The sequence below is a fragment of the Somniosus microcephalus genome, unplaced genomic scaffold (genome assembly GCF_052327205.1).
Source record: "Somniosus microcephalus isolate GS21.2 unplaced genomic scaffold, FLI_Smic_1.0 unresolved_chr3, whole genome shotgun sequence".
NCBI classification, from domain to species: domain Eukaryota; kingdom Metazoa; phylum Chordata; class Chondrichthyes; order Squaliformes; family Somniosidae; genus Somniosus; species Somniosus microcephalus.
In genome coordinates, this window is record NW_028225181.1 from 57,403,980 (window position 1) to 57,422,834 (window position 18,855).

At 48.2% G+C, this 18,855-nt stretch overlaps 2 protein-coding genes across 2 annotated transcripts in view; both read left to right on the forward strand.

The window, feature by feature from the left end:
* Positions 1-9,671, forward strand: part of LOC147091566 (uncharacterized) — a 38,428-nt gene extending 28,757 nt beyond the window's left edge. The window contains exons 3-4 of the mRNA XM_085976607.1: positions 1,728-2,686; positions 9,586-9,671. Of these exons, the coding sequence (XP_085832733.1) occupies positions 1,728-2,686; positions 9,586-9,634 (1,008 nt within the window). The 3' untranslated portion in view covers positions 9,635-9,671. The remainder of the gene's footprint in view (positions 1-1,727; positions 2,687-9,585) is intronic.
* A 2,437-nt stretch (positions 9,672-12,108) lies between these two features.
* LOC147091567 (uncharacterized) overlaps positions 12,109-18,855 on the forward strand; it is a 52,872-nt gene continuing 46,125 nt past the window's right edge. The window contains exon 1 of the mRNA XM_085976814.1: positions 12,109-13,717. Within this exon, the coding sequence (XP_085832940.1) occupies positions 12,188-13,717 (1,530 nt within the window). The 5' untranslated portion in view covers positions 12,109-12,187. The remainder of the gene's footprint in view (positions 13,718-18,855) is intronic.

An 18,855-nucleotide genomic window follows, 5' to 3' on the forward strand; every position in this document is an offset into this window, starting at 1 on the left:
GCTCAGCGCTCTTCCTATTGGTCCGCGCTCCCGTCAGTCACAATCACTTTGCTCCGGCTCACTCCGCCACCCCGCGCGGATGAATCCGCACCGTCCGGTGTCCGCGGAGGTCCCGCCCGCCCGACTCTCAGGTTTGGTTTTCTCGTATTTCACTTTATAATCTCGCTCTTCGCTCCCCCCTCACCTCGATTTAAATCGATTCCCAAGCACTTTACTTTATCCGGCCGCTGATTCCACCTCTTCCCCGGGCCCGGCTCTTCCCTCTGCTCCCCGGAAGCCCCGCGCATCCCCACTGACAGCCTGGTGTTGTGGTGGGGCCGAATAAGCATGCGCGGCCCCGCCTCTCCACATTTAAAGGGACACCCACCCTCTCCACATTTAAAGGGACACCCACCCCCCTCCACGTTTAAAGGGACACCCACCCCCTCCACGTTTAAAGGGACACCCACCCCCTCCACATTTAAAGGGACACCCACCCCCTCCACATTTAAAGGGACACCCACCCCCCCCGCTACATTTAAAGGGACACCCACCCCCTCCACATTTAAAGGTACACCCACCCCCTCCACATTTAAAGGGACACTCACCCCCTCCACATTTAAAGGGACACCCAACCCCTCCACATTTAAAGGGACACCCACCCCCTCCACATTTAAAGGGACTCCCACCCCCTCCACATTTAAAGGGACACCCACCCCCTCCACATGTAAAGGGATACCCACCCACTCCACATTTAAAGGGACACCCACCCCCTCCATATTTAAAGGGACTCTCTCCCCCCTCTCGTGTGTTCTTCTGATTAAAGGGACAGTGACAATTTCCCCGGCCACCGCACCTTAGCAAGGATGTGAAAGACCTTGACAGCCAGCCAGTTGGTAGCACCCTGAGTCAGAAAGTTGTGGGTTCAAAGTCCCTAATCCAGGGACTAGGCTGACGCTCCGGGGCAGTGTCGAAGGAGCGCCGCACTGTCGGAGGGACAGTACTGGAGGAGCACCGCACTGTTGAAGGGTCAGTACTGAGGGAGCGCCGCATTGTCAGAGGGCCGTCTTTCGGATGAGACATTCAGGTACACATAAAAGATCCCACTATTTCGAAGAAGGGCAGGAGAGTTATCCCCGGTGTCCTGGCCATTATTTATCATGCAAATTGGCTGCAGTGTTTCCCACATTACAACAGCGATTACACTTCAAAAAGTACTTCATTGGCTGTAAAACCATTGGTCGTGAAAGGCGCTGTACAAAGGCCAGTCTTTCTTTATTTTCTCTCCTGTATTTACATTAATTAATTACTTATATAAAGCTGTTTTACCATCTCTTGCAAAGGGAGGAATTGCAGATGGGCAGCTTAACGCAAACTTCATACGAAGATCTGACAGAGTCACTCGATTCATCAGGACCCGAATATCATCGACATATGGAAGCGGAAAGCAGCAATCAGAGTGCGGACAAACTGCACACGTGTCTTGTGTGTGGACGTGGATTCAACCGAACGAGCAGCCTGGGGAGGCACAAGTGTAACCAAAGTGAGGAGAGTGCGTGCAAATGTTGGGAATGCGGGAAGGGATTCAGTTGCCTCTCCGGCTGGAGACTCATCAACACAGTCACTCCTTGAAATGGCCGTTCACCTGCTCCGTGTGTGGGAAAGGATGCACTCATTCAGGCTCCCTGCGGGCACACCAGCGAGTACACACCGGGGAGAGGGCGTTCACCTGCTCCGTGTGTGGGAAGGGATTCACTCTCTCCTCCACCCTGCTGATACACCAGCGAGCTCACACTGGGGAGAGCCCGTTCACTTGCACCGTGTGTGAGAAGGGATTCAGCCATTCTTACTCTCTGCGGGTGCACCAGCGAGTTCATACTGACGAGAGACCCTGTAAGTGCCCTGACTGTGAGAAGAGCTTTAAAAGCACTGAGGATCTGAACAAGCATCAACGCATTCACACCGGGGAGAGGCCATTCAGCTGCTCTCACTGCGGAAAGAGGTTTGGTAAGTCATCGAACCTGGTGAGACACCAGCGACTGCACACCGGGGAGAGGCCGTTCACCTGCTCCGCGTGCGGGAAAAGTTTCACTCGTCCCTCCTCTCTGCAGGAACACCAGCTGGTTCACACTGACGAGAGGCTGTTCTCCTGCTCCGAGTGCAGGAAAGGTTTCACTCGTCCCTCCTCTCTGCGGGAACACCAGCTGGTTCACACTGACGAGAGGCCGTTCTCCTGCTCCGAGTGCGGGAAAGGATTCACTCGTCCCTCCTCTCTGCGGGAACACCAGCTGGTTCACACTGACGAGAGGCTGTTCTCCTGCTCCGAGTGCAGGAAAGGATTCACTCGTCCCTCCTCTCTGTGGGAACACCAACTGGTTCACACTAATGAGAGGCCGTTCTCCTGCTCCGAGTGCGGGAAAAGATTCACTCGTCCCTCCTCTCTGCGGGAACACCAGCTGGTTCACACTGACGAGAGGCCGTTTAAATGCTCCGACTGCGACAAGAGTTTCAAATGCTCCAAGGGCCTGAAGATGCATCGACGCATCCACTCTGGGGAGAGGCCGTTCAGCTGCTCTCACTGCGGGAAGAGGTTTACGCACTCATCCGATCTTCTGAAACACCAGTTCACCCACACCGGGAAGAGGCCGTTCCCCTGCTCAGTGTGTGAAAAGGGATTCAGCTATCCATCTGACCTGCTGAGGCACCAGTGAGTTCACACCTGAGCGCACTGGTCCCATTCTGCTGTTAATCACATGAAGGACTGATCTGTGTTAATAATGGCAATTACGGGGTTGAGGGGGCGTGGGGCGGTTTGAAGATGCTGATAGCCCCAGTAACTAGGCTTGAGTTTAAGAGGTGTCAGCCTCGGCTCAGTGGGCGACACTCTCACCTCTAGAGTCAGAAGGTCGTGGGTTTGAGTCCCACTCTGGAGACTTGAGCACGTAATCTAGGCTGACACAAAGAGTTGGAATAAACGGGTCTTTTTCCAAGTGGCAGGCAGTGACTAGTGGGGTACCGCAGGGATCGGTCCTAGGACCCCAGCTATTCACAATATATATAAATGATCTAGATGAGGGAACTAGATGTAATATCTCCAAGTTTGCAGACGACACAAAGCTGGGTGGGCTGTGAGGAGTATGCTGAGAAACTCCAGTATGATTTGGACAGGTTGGGTGATTGGGCAGAAGCATGGCAGATACAGTATAATGTGGATAAATGTGAGGTTATCCACTTTGGTGGCAAAAACAGGAAGGCAGCTTATTATCTGAATGGCAATAGATTGGGAGAAGGGGAAGTGCAACGAGACCTGGGTGTCCTTGTGCACCAGTCGCTGAAGGTAAGCATGCAGGTGCAGCAGGCGGTTAAGAAAGCAAATGGTAAGTTGGCCTTTGTAGCGAGAGGGTTTGAGTACAAGAACAAGGATGTCTTGCTGCAGTTGTACAGGGCCTTGGTGAGACCACACCTTGAGTATTGTGTGCAGTTTTGGTCGCCTTATCTGAGGAAGGATGTTCTTGCCATGGAGGGAGTGCAGCGAAGATTCACCAGACTGATACCTGGGATGTTAGGAATGATGTATGAGGAGAGATTGGGTCGATTGGGCTTGTACTCGCTGGGGTTTAGAAGAATGAGAGGGGATCTCATTGAAACTTATAAAATTCTAACAGGACTGGTCAGACTGGATGCAGGAAGGATGTTCCCGATGGTCGGGGAGTCCAGAACCAGGGGTCACAGTCTAAGGATAAGGGGTAAGCCATTTAGGACAGAGATGAGGAGGAATTTCTTCACCCAGAGAGTGGTGAACCTGTGGAATTCTCTACCACAGAAGGCAGTAGAGGCCAATACATTAAATATATTCAAGAAGGAGTTGGATATATTTCTTAAGGCTAAAGGGATCAAGGGATATGGAGAGAAGGCAGGAACAGGGTACTGAATTTGGATGATCAGCCATGATCTCATTGAATGGCGGAGCAGGCTCGAGGGGCCGAATGGCCTACTCCTGCTCCTATCTTCTATGTTTCTAAGTTTCTATGTAATTTTACATTAAGTTTGAGAGTGATGTAGTCCAATCTGAAACTAAGGTCTTCAATCTAAACAGAGGAAACTACAAGGGTATGAGGGACAAGTTGGCCATGGTAGATTGGGAGACTACACTAAAAGGTGTGAAGGTGGACATACAATGGCTAACATTCAAGGAAATAATGCATAATTTGCAACAAACATATATTCCTCTAGGGCATAAAAACTCAAAAGGAAAAGTGATCCAACCATGGCTAACAAAAGAAATTAAAGCTAGTATTAAGTCAAAGGAGGAAGCTTATAAAGTTGCCAGAAAAAGCGGTCAGCCTGAGGATTGGGATCTTTTTAGAAATCAGCGAAGGGGGACCAAGAAACTGATAAAAGGGAAAATGGATTATGAGCACAAACTAGCGAAAATATAAAAACGGATTGTAAAAGCTTCTATAGGTATGTTAAAAGGAAAAGACTGGCAAAGGTAAATGTAGGTCCTTTACAGTCAGAGATGGGAGAAATTATAATGGGGAATGAGGAAATGGCAGAGAAATTAAATAAAGACTTTGTTTCTGTCTTCATGGAGGAAGACACAAAAAACCTCCCAGAAATACGAGAAAACCAAGGGTGTGGCGAGAATGAGGAACTTAAAGAAATTATTATTTGTAATAAAACAGTACTAGCAAAATTAATGGGACTAAAAGTCGATAAATCCCAAGGACCGGGTGACATAGAAACATAGAAGATAGGAGCAGGAGTAGGCCATTCGGCCCTTCGAGCCTGCTCCGCCATTCAACGAGATCATGGCTGATCATCCAAACCCTAGCACCCGGTCCCTACACCGACAGCCATCCCACCCAAACCCTATCCCCATAACCCCGTAACCCCACGTATTTAATCCCCCCTAACACTAAGGGCCAATTTTTATCATGGCCAATCAACCTAACCCGCACATCTTTGGACTGTGGGAGGAAACCAGAGCACCCGGAGGAAACCCACGCAAACACGGGGAGAATGTGCAAACTCCACACAGACAGTCACCCGAGGCCGGATTTGAACCCGGGTCCCTGGCGCTGTGAGTCAACAGTGCTAACCACTATGCCACCCTGCTGCCTAGTGACCTACATCCTAGGGTTTTGAAAGAGGTGGCCATTGGGATAGTGGGCGCATTGGTTGTCATCTTCCAAAATTCTATAGATTCTGGAACGGTTCCTGCAGATTGGAGGATAGCAAATGTAACCCCGCTATTTAATAAAGGAGGGAGAGGGGGAACTACAGACCTGTTAGCCTCACATCAGTAGTTGGGAAAATGCTGGAATCTATTATAAAGGATGCAATAACTGGGCACTTAGAAACTAATAGTAAGATTGGGCAGAGTCAAACTGGATTTATGAAAGGGAAATCCTGTTTGACAAACCTATTGGAGTTCTTTGAGGATGTAACTAGTGGAATAGACAAAGGGGAACCGGTAGATGTGGTGTATCTGGATTTTCAGAAGGCCTTCGATAAGGTCCCACACAAGAGGTTGGTGAACAAAATTAGGGCACATGGAATTGGGAGTAATATACTAGCATGGATTGAGAACTGGTTAACAGACAGAAAACAAAGAGTAGGGATAAACGGATCTTTTTCAGGATGGCAGGCTGTGACTAGTGGGGTACCGCAAGGATCGGTACTTGTGCCCCAGCTATTCACAATCTATATCAATGATTTGGATGAGGGGACTAAATGTAACATTTCCAAATTTGCTGATGATACAAAGCTAGGTGGCAGTGTCAGTTGTGAAGAGGATGTGAAGAGGCTTCAAGGGGATCTCGACAGGCTCAGTGAGTGGGCGAGAAAATGGCAGATGGAATATAATGTGGCTAAGTTTGAAGTTATCCACTTTGGTAGAAAAAACAGAAAGGCAGAATATTTCCTAAATGGTGAAAGATTGGGGAATGCAGATGCTCAAAGGGACCTGGGTGTCCTTGTACATTAGTCACTGAAAGTGAAGGTGCAGGTGCAGCAAGCCATTAGGAAGGCAAATGGTATGCTGGCCTTCATTACAAGAGGATTTGAGTACAGGAGTAAAGAAGTCTTACTCCAATTATATAGGGCCTTGGTGAGACCACACTTGGAGTACTGTGTACAATTATTGGTCTCCTTACCTAAGGAAGGATATACTTGCCATAGAGGGAGTGCAACGGAGGTTCACGAGATTGATTCCTGGGATGGCGGGACTGTCGTATGAGAATAGATTGAGTAAACTAGGCCTGTATTCTCTTGAATTCAGAAGAATGAGAGGGGATCTCATTGAAACATACAAAATTATTACAGGGCTTGATAGGGTGGATGCTGGGAGAATGTTTCCCTTGGCTGGGGAGTGTAGAACCAGGGGCCACAGCCTCAGGATAAAGGGTAGACCATTCAGGACTGAGATGAGAATAAATTGGGTATAATCAAAACAGAAGTCGATAGATTTCTGACTAGTAAGGGCATCAAGGGATATGGTGAGAGGGCCGGTGAATGGAATTGAGGCAGAAGATCAACCATGATCTCACTGAATGGCGGAGCAGGTTCGAAGGGCCGAATGGCCGACTCCTGCTCCTATTTCTTATGTTCTTAAACCTTTATAAATCACTGGGTTCGTCCCCAGCTGGAGTATTGTGTTCAATTCTGGGACCCGCACTTTATGAAGGATGTCAAGGCCTTGGAGAGGGTGCAGATGAGATTTACCAGAATAGTTCCAGGAATGAGGGACTTCAGTTATGTGGAAAGACTGGGGAAGCTGGGATTGTTATCCTTAGAGCAGAGAAGGTTAAGGAGAGATTTAATAGAGGCGTTCAAAATCATGAAGGGTTTTGATAGAGTAAATAAAGAGAAACTGTTTCCAGTGGCAGGAGGGTCGATAACCAGAGAACACAGATTTAAGATAATCGGTAAAAGAACCAGAGGGGAGATGAGGAGAATGTTTTTTACGCAGCGAGTTGTTGTGACCTGGAATGCGCTGCCTGAAAGGGCGGTGGAAGCAGATTCAATAGTAACTTTCAAAAGAGAATTGGATCGATACTTTAAGGGGAAAAATTTGCAGGGATATGAGGGGAGTGGGATTAATTGGAGAGCTCTTTCAAAGACTCCAAGGGTTAAGTTATGAGGAGAGATTACACAAACTAGGGTTGTATTCCCTAGAATTTAGAAGGTTAAGGGGCGATCTGATGGACGTTTTCAAGATATTGAGGGGAAATAGAGAGGGGCGATAGAGAGAAACTATTTCCGCTGGTTGGGGATTCTAGGACTAGGGGGCATAGTCTAAAAATAAGAGCCAGACCTTTCAGGAAGAAATTAGGAAACACACAAAGGGTGGTAGAGGTTTCGAACTCTCTTCCGCAAATGGCAATTGATGCTAGATCAATCGTTCATTTTAAATCGGAGACTGATAGATTTTTGTTAACCAAAGGTATTAAGGGATATGGGCCAAAGGCGGGTGTAAGGAGTGAGGCTGCAGACCAGCCATAATCTCATTGAATGGCGGAGCAGGCTCAAGGGACTGAATGGCCTCCTCCTGCACTGTATAGAAACATAGAAGATAGCAGCAGGAGTAGGCCATTTGGCCCCACGAGCCTGCTCCACCATTCAATGAGATCATGGCTAATCATCCAAACTCAGTACCCGGTCCCTGCCTTCTCCCCATATCCCTTGATCCCTTTAGCCTTAAGAAATATATCTAACTCCTTCTTGAATATATTTAATGAAGTGGCCTCTACTGCCTTCTGTGGTAGAGAATTCTACAGGTTCACCACTCTCTGGGTGTAGAAATTCCTCCTCATCTCTGTCCTAAATGGCTTACCCCTTATCCTTAGACTTTGACCCCTGGTTCTGGATTCCCTGACCATCGGGAACATCCTTCCTGCATTTAGTCTGTCCAGTCCTGTCAGAATTTTATAAGTTTCAATGAGATCCCCTCTCATTCTTCTGAACTCCAGCGAGTACAAGCCCAATCGTCCCAATCTCTCCTCATACGTCATTCCTGCCATCCCAGGTATCAGCCTGGTGAATCTTCGCTGAACTCCTTCCACGGCAAGAACATCCTTCCTCAGATAAGGCGACCAAAGCTGCACACAATACTCAAGGTGTGGTCTCACCAAGGCCTTGTACAACTGCAGCAAGACATCCTTGTTCCTGTACTCAAACCCTTTTGCTACGAAGGCCAACATACCATTTGCCTTCTTAACCGCCTGCTGCGCCTGCATGCTTACCTTCAGCGACTGGTGCACAAGGACACCCAGGTCTCGTTGCACTTCCCCTTCTCCCAATCTATTGCCATCAGATAATAATCCGCCTTCCTGTTTTTGCCACCAAAGTGGATAACCTCGCATTTATCCACGTTATATTGCATCTGCCATGCGTCTACCCAATCGCCCAACCTATCCAAATCATACTGGAGTTTCTCAGCATCCTCCTCACAGCACACACACCCACCCAGCTTTGTGACGTCTGCAAAGTTGGAGATATTACATCTAGTTCCCTCGTCTAGATCATTAATATATATTGTGAATAGCTGGGGTCCTAGCATCGATCCCTGCGATATCGCTCTATAATTCTTTAAAATAGGCTTTGCTGACTCAGCAAACCTCATTTGCTTTGCTGTTTTTTGGCTGAGTAAATAAAAGTTTTTTTTTGGCTGCATGCAGGTATTTAATTGAGTTAGTTCAGGCTTGCTGTCAGTCCTGGCCCTGGTCCCGCCCCTTCCTGCACCTCATTGGCTGACACCGCTGTCAATCGACACCACGAGGGGGAAGGGAGGGTGATTGACAGGTGACAATTGAGAGAAGCGCCTGCCCGCGCTGTGATTGGTGCAGGGGAAGGCAAGTTGGCGTGTCAGGGCGCGGCCCACGTGGGGGAGGCAAAGGCTGGCTGGAGCGCATGCGCAGCCCGCCTCGCACCGTTGGAAAGCTTTTCAAATTTTTTTTTTTGCGAAACAAATTGAAAACACTCATTAATTCCCCCAACCTCCTCCCCTCTAAAGTGCGATTATTATTATTTTTGTTTCTCCTCATTTGTGTGGGGTGTCTTTTTTTTTACCTTGCGGTGGCGTGCGCCGATCCAACCGACCCCCGGGCGTTGCGTGCTGGCGTCAGCGCGTAAGCGGAGGGCGGTGATTGACGCGAGGCGCCCGCCAATCAGGAACGCGGAAAACGCTGGGCGGACCGGGCGGGCTGACGGTCCTCCAAGCAATAGCGGGGCGGGACCTCGGTGGGCTGCGTGCGCCGATCCAACCGACCCCCTGGGCGTTGCGTGCATGCGTCAGCGCGTAAGCGGAGGGGGGTTGCTTGACGCGAGGCGCCCGCCAATCAGGAGCGCGGAAAACGCTGGGAGGACCGGGCGGGCTGACGGTCCTCCAACCAATGGCGGCGCGGGAGAGAGGGGGGCGGGACCTCGGTGGGCTGCAGGTCGCTTTCCTGCTTTCATTGTCTGCAGGAGCTGTTAAAGGGGAGGGTGGGAAAAAAACAAGCTTGTGAGTGTTTATTCCTTTGTATTACCTTTATTGCAAGGCTGTTCATCAATTGCATTGATTTAAAAATAAGTGAACCTTTTCTCTTTTTGACTTTCATCCAGAACAAAGAGCCCTGGTGCTGTGAACATTTTGGTGGGCAGCCACTTTTAAAGGGACAAAGACCAGCATTCTTCCTCCCCTCTCTCTCTCTCTTGTGAGTATTTGTGGTGGGTGAGAGGGTTGGGGGGGTGGGGGTGAGTCAAAGGGGACTGCGGCCCCTTTTCAACAATAAAAATTGCTTGGCCATTTAAAGGGGACTGGGTGCCCCCCGACCCCACCCCACCCCACCCATCCCAGTTATTTAATGGGGCAGTGCCTCTTTCTTTCTGTATCATGTAAGAGCAGGGAGGTTCTGCTTGAACTTTACAAAAAACAGCAGTTAGGCCACCGCGTGCAGTTCTGGTCGCCCCATTGCAGGAAAGATGTGACTGTGTGCTCGAGACGGGAGATTTACGAGGATGTTGCCAGGACTAGAGAATTTCAGCTACAAGGAAAGATTGAATACATAGAAGATAGGAGCAGTAGTAGGCCATTCAGCCCCTCTCGCCTGCTCTGCCATTCAATGCGCTCATGGCTGATCATCCAAATTCAGTACCCGGTCCCTGCTTTCTCCCCATAACCCTTGATCCCTTTAGCATTAAGAAATATATCTAACTCCTTCTTGAATATATTTAATGAATTGGCCTCTACTGCCTTTTGTGGTAGAGAATTCCACAGGTTCACCACTCTCTGGGTGAAGAAATTCCTCCTCAATTCTGTCCTAAATGGCTTACCCCTTATCCTTAGACTTAGAGATGAGGAGGAATTACTTCACCCAGAGAGTGGTGAACCTGTGGAATTCTCTACCACAGAAGGCAGTTGAGGCCAATTCATTAAATATATTCAAGAAGGAGTTAGATATATTTCTTAATGCTAAAGGGATCAAGGGCTATGGGGAGAAAGCAGGGACCAGGTACTGAATTTGGATGATCAGCCATGATCTCATTGAATGGCGGAGCAGGCTCGAGGGGCCGAATGGCCTACTCCTGCTCCTATCTTCTATGTTCCTATGCGACCCCTGGTTCTGGAATCCACGACCATCGGGAACATCCTTCCAGCATCTAGTCTGTCTAGCCCTGTTAGAATTTTATAGGTTTCGATGAGATCCCCTCTCAATCTTCTAATCTCCAGTGAGTATAAGCCCAATCGACCGAATCTCTCATACGTCATTCCTGCCATCCCAGGTATCAGTCTGGTGAATCTTCACCGCACTCCCTCCATGGCAAGAACATCCTTCTTCAGATAAGACGACCAAAACTGCACACAATACTCAAGGTGTAGTCTCACCAAGGCCACGTACAACTGCAGCAAGACATCCTCGTTCTTGTACTCAAACCCTCTCGCTACGAAGGCCAACATACCATTTGCCTTCTTAACCGCCTGCTGCACCTGCATGCTTACCTTCAGCGACTGGTGCACAAGGACACCCAGGTCTCGTTGCATTTCCCCTTCTCCCAATCTATTACCGTTCAGATAATAATCTGCCTTCCTGTTTTTGCCACCAAAGTGGATAACCTCGCATTCGTGGGGGGGCCGAATGAGCATGCGCGGCCCCGCCTCTCCACATTTAAAGGGACACCCACCTCCTCCATATTTGAAGGGTCTCCCTCCCCCCTCGTGTTTTCTTCTGATTAAAGGGACAGTGACAATTCCCCCGGCCACCGCACTTTAGCAAGGATGTGAAAGACCTTGAGAGCCAGCCAGTGGCTGCATTGGGAGCACCCTCGTCTCTGAGTCAGAAAGTTGTGGGTTCAAAGTCCCCACTCCAGGGACTCGAGCACATAAACCTAGGCTGACGCTCTGGGGCAGTGCCGAAGGAGCGCCGCACTGTCAGAGGGGCGGTGCTTAGGGGGCGCGGCCCTGTTGGAGGGGCAGTACTGAGGGAGCGCCGCACTGTCAGAGGGGCAGTACTGAGGGAGCGCCGCACTGATGGAGGGGCAGTACTGAGGGAGCGCCGCACTGACGGAGGGGCAGTACTGAGGGGGCGCAGCCCTGTCGGAGGGGCAGTACTGAGGGAGCGCCGCACTGTCGTAGGGGCAGTACTGAGGGAGTGCCGCACTGTCGGAGGGGCAGTACTGAGGGAGCGCCGCACTGTCGGAGCGGCAGTACTGAGGGAGCGCCGCACTGTCGGACGGGCAGTACTGAGGGAGCGCCGCACTGTCGGAGGGGCAGTACTGAGGGAGCACCGCACTGTCAGAGGGGCAGTACTGAGGGAGCGCTGTGCTGTCGGAGGGGCAGTACTGAGGGAGCACTGTCAGAGGGCCGTCTTTCGGATGAGACGTTCAGGTGGACATAAAAGATCCCACTATTTCGAGGAAGGGGAGGAGAGTTATCCCCGGTGTCCTAGCCATTATTTATCATGCAAATTGGCTGAAGTGTTTCCAAAATTACAACAGCGACTACACTTCAAAAAGTACTTCGTTGGCTGTAAAACCGTTGCTCGTGAAAGGCATTGTATAAAAGCCAGTCTTTATTTTCTCTCCTGTATGTACATTAATTACTTATATAAACCTCTTTTACCGTATCTTGCAAGGGGAGGAATTGCAGACGGGCGGCTTAACGCAAACTTCACACGAAGATCTGACAGAGTCACTCGATTCATCAGGACCTGAATATCATCGACATATGGAAGCGGAAAGCAGCAATCAGAGTGCGGACAAACTGCACACGTGTCTTGTGTGTGGACGTGGATTCAACCGAAGGTGCAGCCTGGGGAGGCACAAGTGTAACCAAAGCGAGGCGAGTGCGTGCAAATGTTGGGAATGCGGGATAGGATTCAGTTGCCTCTCCGAGCTGGAGAGTCATCAACGCAGTCACTCCGTGAAATGGCCGTTCACCTGCTCTGTGTGTGGGAAGGGATTCACTCATTCAGGCTCCCTGCGGGCACACCAGCGAGTTCACACCGGGGAGAGACCGTTCACCTGCTCCGTGTGTGGGAAGGGATTCACTCAACAATCCGCCCTGCTGAGGCACCGGCGTGTTCACACTGGGGAGAGGCCGTTCACCTGCTCCGTGTGCGGGAAGGGATTCAGCCATTCTTACTCTCTACGGGTGCACCAGCGAGTTCATACTGACGAGAGACCCTGTAAGTGCCCTGACTGTGAGAAGAGCTTTAAAAGCGCCGAGGATGTGTCGAGGCATCAATACATTCACACCGGGGAGAGGCCGTTCAGCTGCTCTCACTGCAGAAAGAGGTTTGCTAAGTCATCGAAGCTGCTGATACACCAGCGACATCACACCGGGGAGAGGCCGTTCACCTGCTCTCACTGCGGAAAGAGGTTTGCTAGTTCATCGAAGCTGGTGATACATCAGCGATATCACACCGGAGAGAGGCCGTTCACCTGCTCCGTGTGCGGGAAGGGATTTGTCCAGTCCCACACTCTGCTGGTACATGAACGTGGGCACACTGACGAGAGGCCGTTCTCCTGCTCCGAGTGCGGGAAAGGATTCACACGTTCCGACTCTCTGCTGATACACCAGCTGGTTCACACTGACGAGAGGCCGTTCTCCTGCTCCGAGTGCGGGAAAGGATTCACTCGTCCCTCCTCTCTGCGGCTGCACCAGCGAGTTCACACTGATGAGAGGCCGTTCTCCTGCTCCGAGTGCGGGAAAGGATTCACTCTCTCCTCCACCTTGCTGATACACCAGCGAGTTCATACCGACGAGAGGCCGTTCTCCTGCTCCGAGTGCGGTAAAGGATTTACTCGTCCCTCCTTTCTGCGGGAACACCAGCTGGTTCACACTGACGAGAGGCCGTTTAAATGTTCCGACTGCGACAAGAGTTTCAAATGCTCCAATGACCTGAAGAAGCATCGACGCATCCACACCGGGGAGAGGCTGTTCAGCTGCTCTCACTGCGGGAAGAGGTTTTCACACTCCTCCACTCTTCTGAATCACCAGTTCACCCACACCGGGGAGAGGCCATTCAGCTGCTCTCACTGCGAGAAGAGGTTTAAGCACTCATCCGGTCTTTGGAAACACCAGTTCACCCACACCGGGAAGTGGCCGTTCCCCTGCTTAGTGTGTGAAAGGGGATTCACCAGTTCATCTGACCTGCTGAGACACCAGCGCACTCACACTGGGGAGAGGCCGTTCCCCTGCTCAGTGTGTGAAAAGGGATTCAACAGTTCATCTCACCTGCTGAGACACGAGCGAGTTCACACCTGAGCGCACTGGTCCCATTCTGCTGTTAATCACATGAAGGACTGTTCTGTGTTAATAATGGCAATTACGGGGTTGAGGGGGCGGGGGGTGGTTTGAAGATGCTGATAACCCCAGTAACTAGGCTGGAGTTTAAGAGGGGTCAGCCTCGGCTCAGTGGGTGACACTCTCACCTCTAGAGTCAGAAGGTCGTGGGTTTGAGTCACACTCTGGAGACTTGAGCACGTAATCTAGGCTGACACTCCAGGTCAGTACTGAGGGAGAGCTGCTCTGTCAGAGGTGCCATCTTTCGGATGTGACATTAAACCGCTGCCCCGTCTGCCCTCTCAGGTGGGTGTAAAAGATCCCGTGGCCGTCATTTTGAAAAACGGAAAGGAGAAAGGATCTCGACTCAGAAGATCAGGAAGTAGAATAAGGAGCTAAGGAATAACAAGGGGCAGAAAACACTGGTAAGAGTAGTATATAGGCCCCCTAACCGTAGCTAAACTGTTAGACAGAATATTAATCAAGAAATAGCAGTAGCGTGCAACAAAAATAATGCAATAATCTTGGGGGACTTTAATCTTCATATAGAATGGACAAATCAAATTGGCAAAGGCAGTCTGGAGGATGAGTTCATGGGATGCATTTGGGACAGTTTCGTAAAACAATATGTCGTGGAACCAACCAGGGAACAGGCTATTTTAGATCATGTATTGTGTAATGAGACAGGGTTAATTAACAATCTCATAGTAAAGGATCCTCTGGGGCAGAGTGATCATAATATGATAGAATTTTATGTTAATTTTGAGAGTGACTTGCCTCAGTCCAAAACTAGAGTCTTAAACTAAAATAAAGCCTATTGCATAGGTATGAGGGGCGAGTTGGCTAAGGTAGATTGGAAAAATAGATTAAAAGGGTATAGCATAGATAAGCAGTGGCTAGCATTTAAAGAAATATTTCATAATTCTCAACAAAAATACATTCCATTGCGAAACAAAAACTCCACGGGAAAAGTGATCCAACCGTGGCTAACTAAAGAAGTTAAGGATAGCATTAGATTGAAAGAAGAAGCTTATATTGTTGCAAAGAATAATAGTAAGGCTGAGGATTGGGAGAGTTTCAGAAACCAGTAAAGGTTGACCAAAAAATTGATAAAAAAGGGAAAAAGTAGAATGAGAGAAAACTAGTAAGAAATATAAAAGCAGATTGTAAGAGTTTCTACAAGTACGGAAAAAGGAAAAGAGTAGCAAAAGTAAATGTTGGTTCTTTAGAGGCTGAGACAGGAGAAATTATGAGGAATAAGGAAATCGCGGAAACGTTAAAAAAATGTCTTCACAGTAGGAGACACAAAAAGCATACCAAAAATTGTGGGGAACCAAGGGTGTAATGAGGGTGAGGAACTTAACATAATTAATATAAGTAGAGAAAAGGTAAACATAGAAACATAGAAGATAGGAGCAGGAGTAGGCCATTCGGCCCCTCGAGCCTGCTCCGCCATTCAATAAGATCATGGCTGATCATCCAAATTCAGTACCCTATTCCTGCCTCCTCTCCATATCCCTTGATCCCTTTAGCCTTAAGAAATATATCCAACTCTTTCTTGAATATATTTAATGAACTGGCCTCTACTGCCTTCTTTGGCAGAGAATTCCACAGGTTCACCACTCTCTGGGTGAAGAAATTCCTCCTTATCTCAGTCCTAAATGGCTTACCCCTTATCCTTAGACTGTGACCCCTGGTTCTGGACTCCCTGACCATCGGGAACATCCTTCCAGCATCTAGTCTGTCTAGTCCTGTTAGAATTTTATAAATTTTGATGAGATTCCCTCTCACTCTTCTAAACTCCAGCGAGTACAAGCCCAATCGACCCAATCTCTCCTCATATGTCATTCTTGCCATCCCAGGTATCAGCCTGGTGAATCTGCTGCACTGCTTCCATGACAAGAACATCCTTCCTCAGATAAGGTGACCAAAACTGCACACAATACTCAAGATGTGGTCTCACCAAGGCCCTGTACAACTGCAGCAAGACATCCTTGTTCCTGTACTCGAACCCTCTCGCTACGAAGGCCAACATACCATTTGCCTTCTTAACCGCCTGCTGCACCTGCATGCTTACTTTCAGCGACTGGTGCACAAGGACACCCAGTTCTCGTTGCACTTCCACTTCTCCCAATCTATTGCCATTCAGATAATAATCTGCCTTCCTGTTTTTGACACCAAAGTGGATAAGCTCGCATTTATCCACATTATATTGCATCTGCCATGCTTCTGCCCAATCACCCAACCTGTCCAAATCATACTGGAGTTTCTCGGCATCCTCCTCACAGCACACACGCCCACCCAGCTTTGTGTCGTCTGCAAACTTGGAGATATTACATCTAGTTCCCTCGTCCAGATCATTAATATATATTGTGAATAGCTGGGGTCCAAGGACCGATCCCTGCAGTACCCCACTAGTCACTGCCTGCCACTCAGAAAAAGAGCCGTTTATTCCAACGTTTTGCTTTCTGTCTGCCAACCAGTGCTCTATCCAAGTCAATACCTTGCCCCCAATCCCATGTGCCTTAATTTTACACGCTAATCTCTTATGCGGGACCTTAACGAAAGCCTTTTGAAAATCCAATTACACCACATCCACTGGTTCTCCCTTATCTATTTAACCAGTTACACCCTCAAAAAATTCCAGTAGATTAGTCAAGCACGATTTACCTTTTGTAAATCCATGTTGACTTTGTCCGATCCGGTCACTTTTTTCCAAGTGCTCTGCTATTACATCCTTTATAATGGACTCTAGCATTTTCCCCACTACCGCTGTCAGGCTTACCGGTCTGTAATTCCCCGTTTTCTCTTTACCACCCTTTTTGAACAGTGGGGTAACATTAGCTACCCGCCAATCCATGGGTACTGTTCCAGAGTCTATCGAATTTTGGAAGATGACCAGCAATGCATCTACTATTTCTAGGGCCACGTCCTTAAGTACCTTAGGATGTAGATTATCAGGCCCTGGGGATTTATCGGCCCTCAATCCCATCAATTTCCCTAACACCATTTCCCTACAAATACTGATTTCTATCAGTTCCTCCCTTTCATTAGACCCTATGTTCCCCGACATCTCTGGGAGGTTATTTGTGTCCTCCTTTGTGAAGACAGAACCAAAGTATGTATTTAATTGGTCTGCCATTTCTTTGTTCCCCATTATAAATTCCCCTGATTCTAACTGCAAGGGACCTACGTTTGACTTCACCAATCTTTTTCTCTTCACATATCTATAAACGTTTTTACAGTCAGTTTTTATGTTCCCTGCAAGCTTACTCTCATACTCTATTTTCTCCCTCTTAATTAATCCCTTTGTCCTCCTTTGTTGGATCCTAAACTGCTCCCAATCCTCAGGTTTACTGCTTTTTCTGGCCAATTTATATGTCCTCTCCTTGGACCTTATGCTATCCCTAATTTCCCTTGTTAGCCACGGTTGAGTCACCTTTTTTGTTTTATTTTTATGCCAAACTGGGATGAACAAATTCTGTAGTTCATCCATGCGATCTTTGAATGTTTGCCATTGCCCATCCACCATCAACCCTTTGAGTGACATTCCCCAATCAATCCTACCCAACTCGCACCTCATACCATCATAGTCGCCTTTATTTAAATTCAGGACCCTAGTCTCTGAGTGAACTATTTCACGCTCCATCTTAATGAAGAATTCCATCATATTATGATCGCTCCGACCCAAGGGGCCTCGCACAACAAGATTGCTAATTAGTCCCATTAGGTACTAGGAATACTAATGGGACTAAAAGCCGACAAATCACCTGGACCTGACGGCCTACATCCTAGGGTTGTAAAAGAGGTGGCTGAAGAGATACTGGATGCACTGGTTTTGATCTTCCAAAATTCCCTAGATTCTAGAACGGTCCCAGTGGTTTGGAAGGTCACAAATGTAACACCGCTATTCAAGAAAGGAGGGAGAGAGAAATCAGGGAACTACAGGCCAGTTAGCTTGACATCAGTGTAGGATAGGGTGTACCTGTAGGATTTAGTAAACATTAAGATTCAATAACCATTCTAATATAACTATAATATGTGAAATTGTATGTTAAGAGCTTAAAAGCCTGTATAAAATGGCGAATGGCTGAGAGCAAAGCAGGATGGGATTATGCCAACCTGACTAAAATGCTCTGTTTAAAATTACTGAAGTAATGGAATGTTGTGCTAAGTTTATGGAGACGAGGGATTCAGATATATTATGCTTAAAGAGATAAAAACTAGAGAGATAGATAAGAGTTGGAGACGTTCTTCATTGGTCCAGCTATAGCATGGACAGACTGTGTCGTCAACATTCTAGGAAGTGTTCTGTGAAAAGTGAAGATCTGAGATAAGGGGACTTTGTTACGCATGGAGAAAAAGTCAGAAGGATCAAACAAGGTCCTAAGATGGGTAACGAGGGAGCAAGACTTTTTACCAGGTGTTAGAGGGTTAATTACTGCCACGTCGGCAAAACAAGAGGGAAAAGGGGCATAAAGGTACAGGATTTGAACATCGAAAGCAGCGCACCGTGTAACCAGAGATTGATAGGAACTTCGGTCAATGGAACACAGCAAGATACATCAGGAGACTTGCGCCGCGCTCACTCGGAAGGAACGCCGGGGTTTGAACGAACAGACTGTGACTATCTTCTTGTTAAGTACTGCTTCTTTGTCCTGGATTTTTAATGCTTAATAAACCTGTTTTACTGATACACAATATACCTGGACCCAGAGCGGTTTGTGTAGTCACGGACTGTTTTACTGATACACAATGTACCTGTACCCAGAGTGGTTTGTGTAGTCATGGACTGTTTCACTGATACACAATATACCTGTACCCAGAGTGGTTTGTGTAGTCATGGACTGTTTTACTGATACACAATATACCTGTACCCAGAGTGGTTTGTGTAGTCACGGACTGTTTTACTGATACACAATATACTTGTACCCAGAGTGGTTTGTGTAGTTACGGACTGTTTTACTGATACACAATATACCTGGACCCAGAGTGGTTTGTGTAGTCACGGACTGTTTTACTGATACACAATGTACCTGGACCCAGAGTGGTTTGTGTAGTCACGGACTGTTTTACTGATACACAATATACCTGGACCCAGAGTGGTT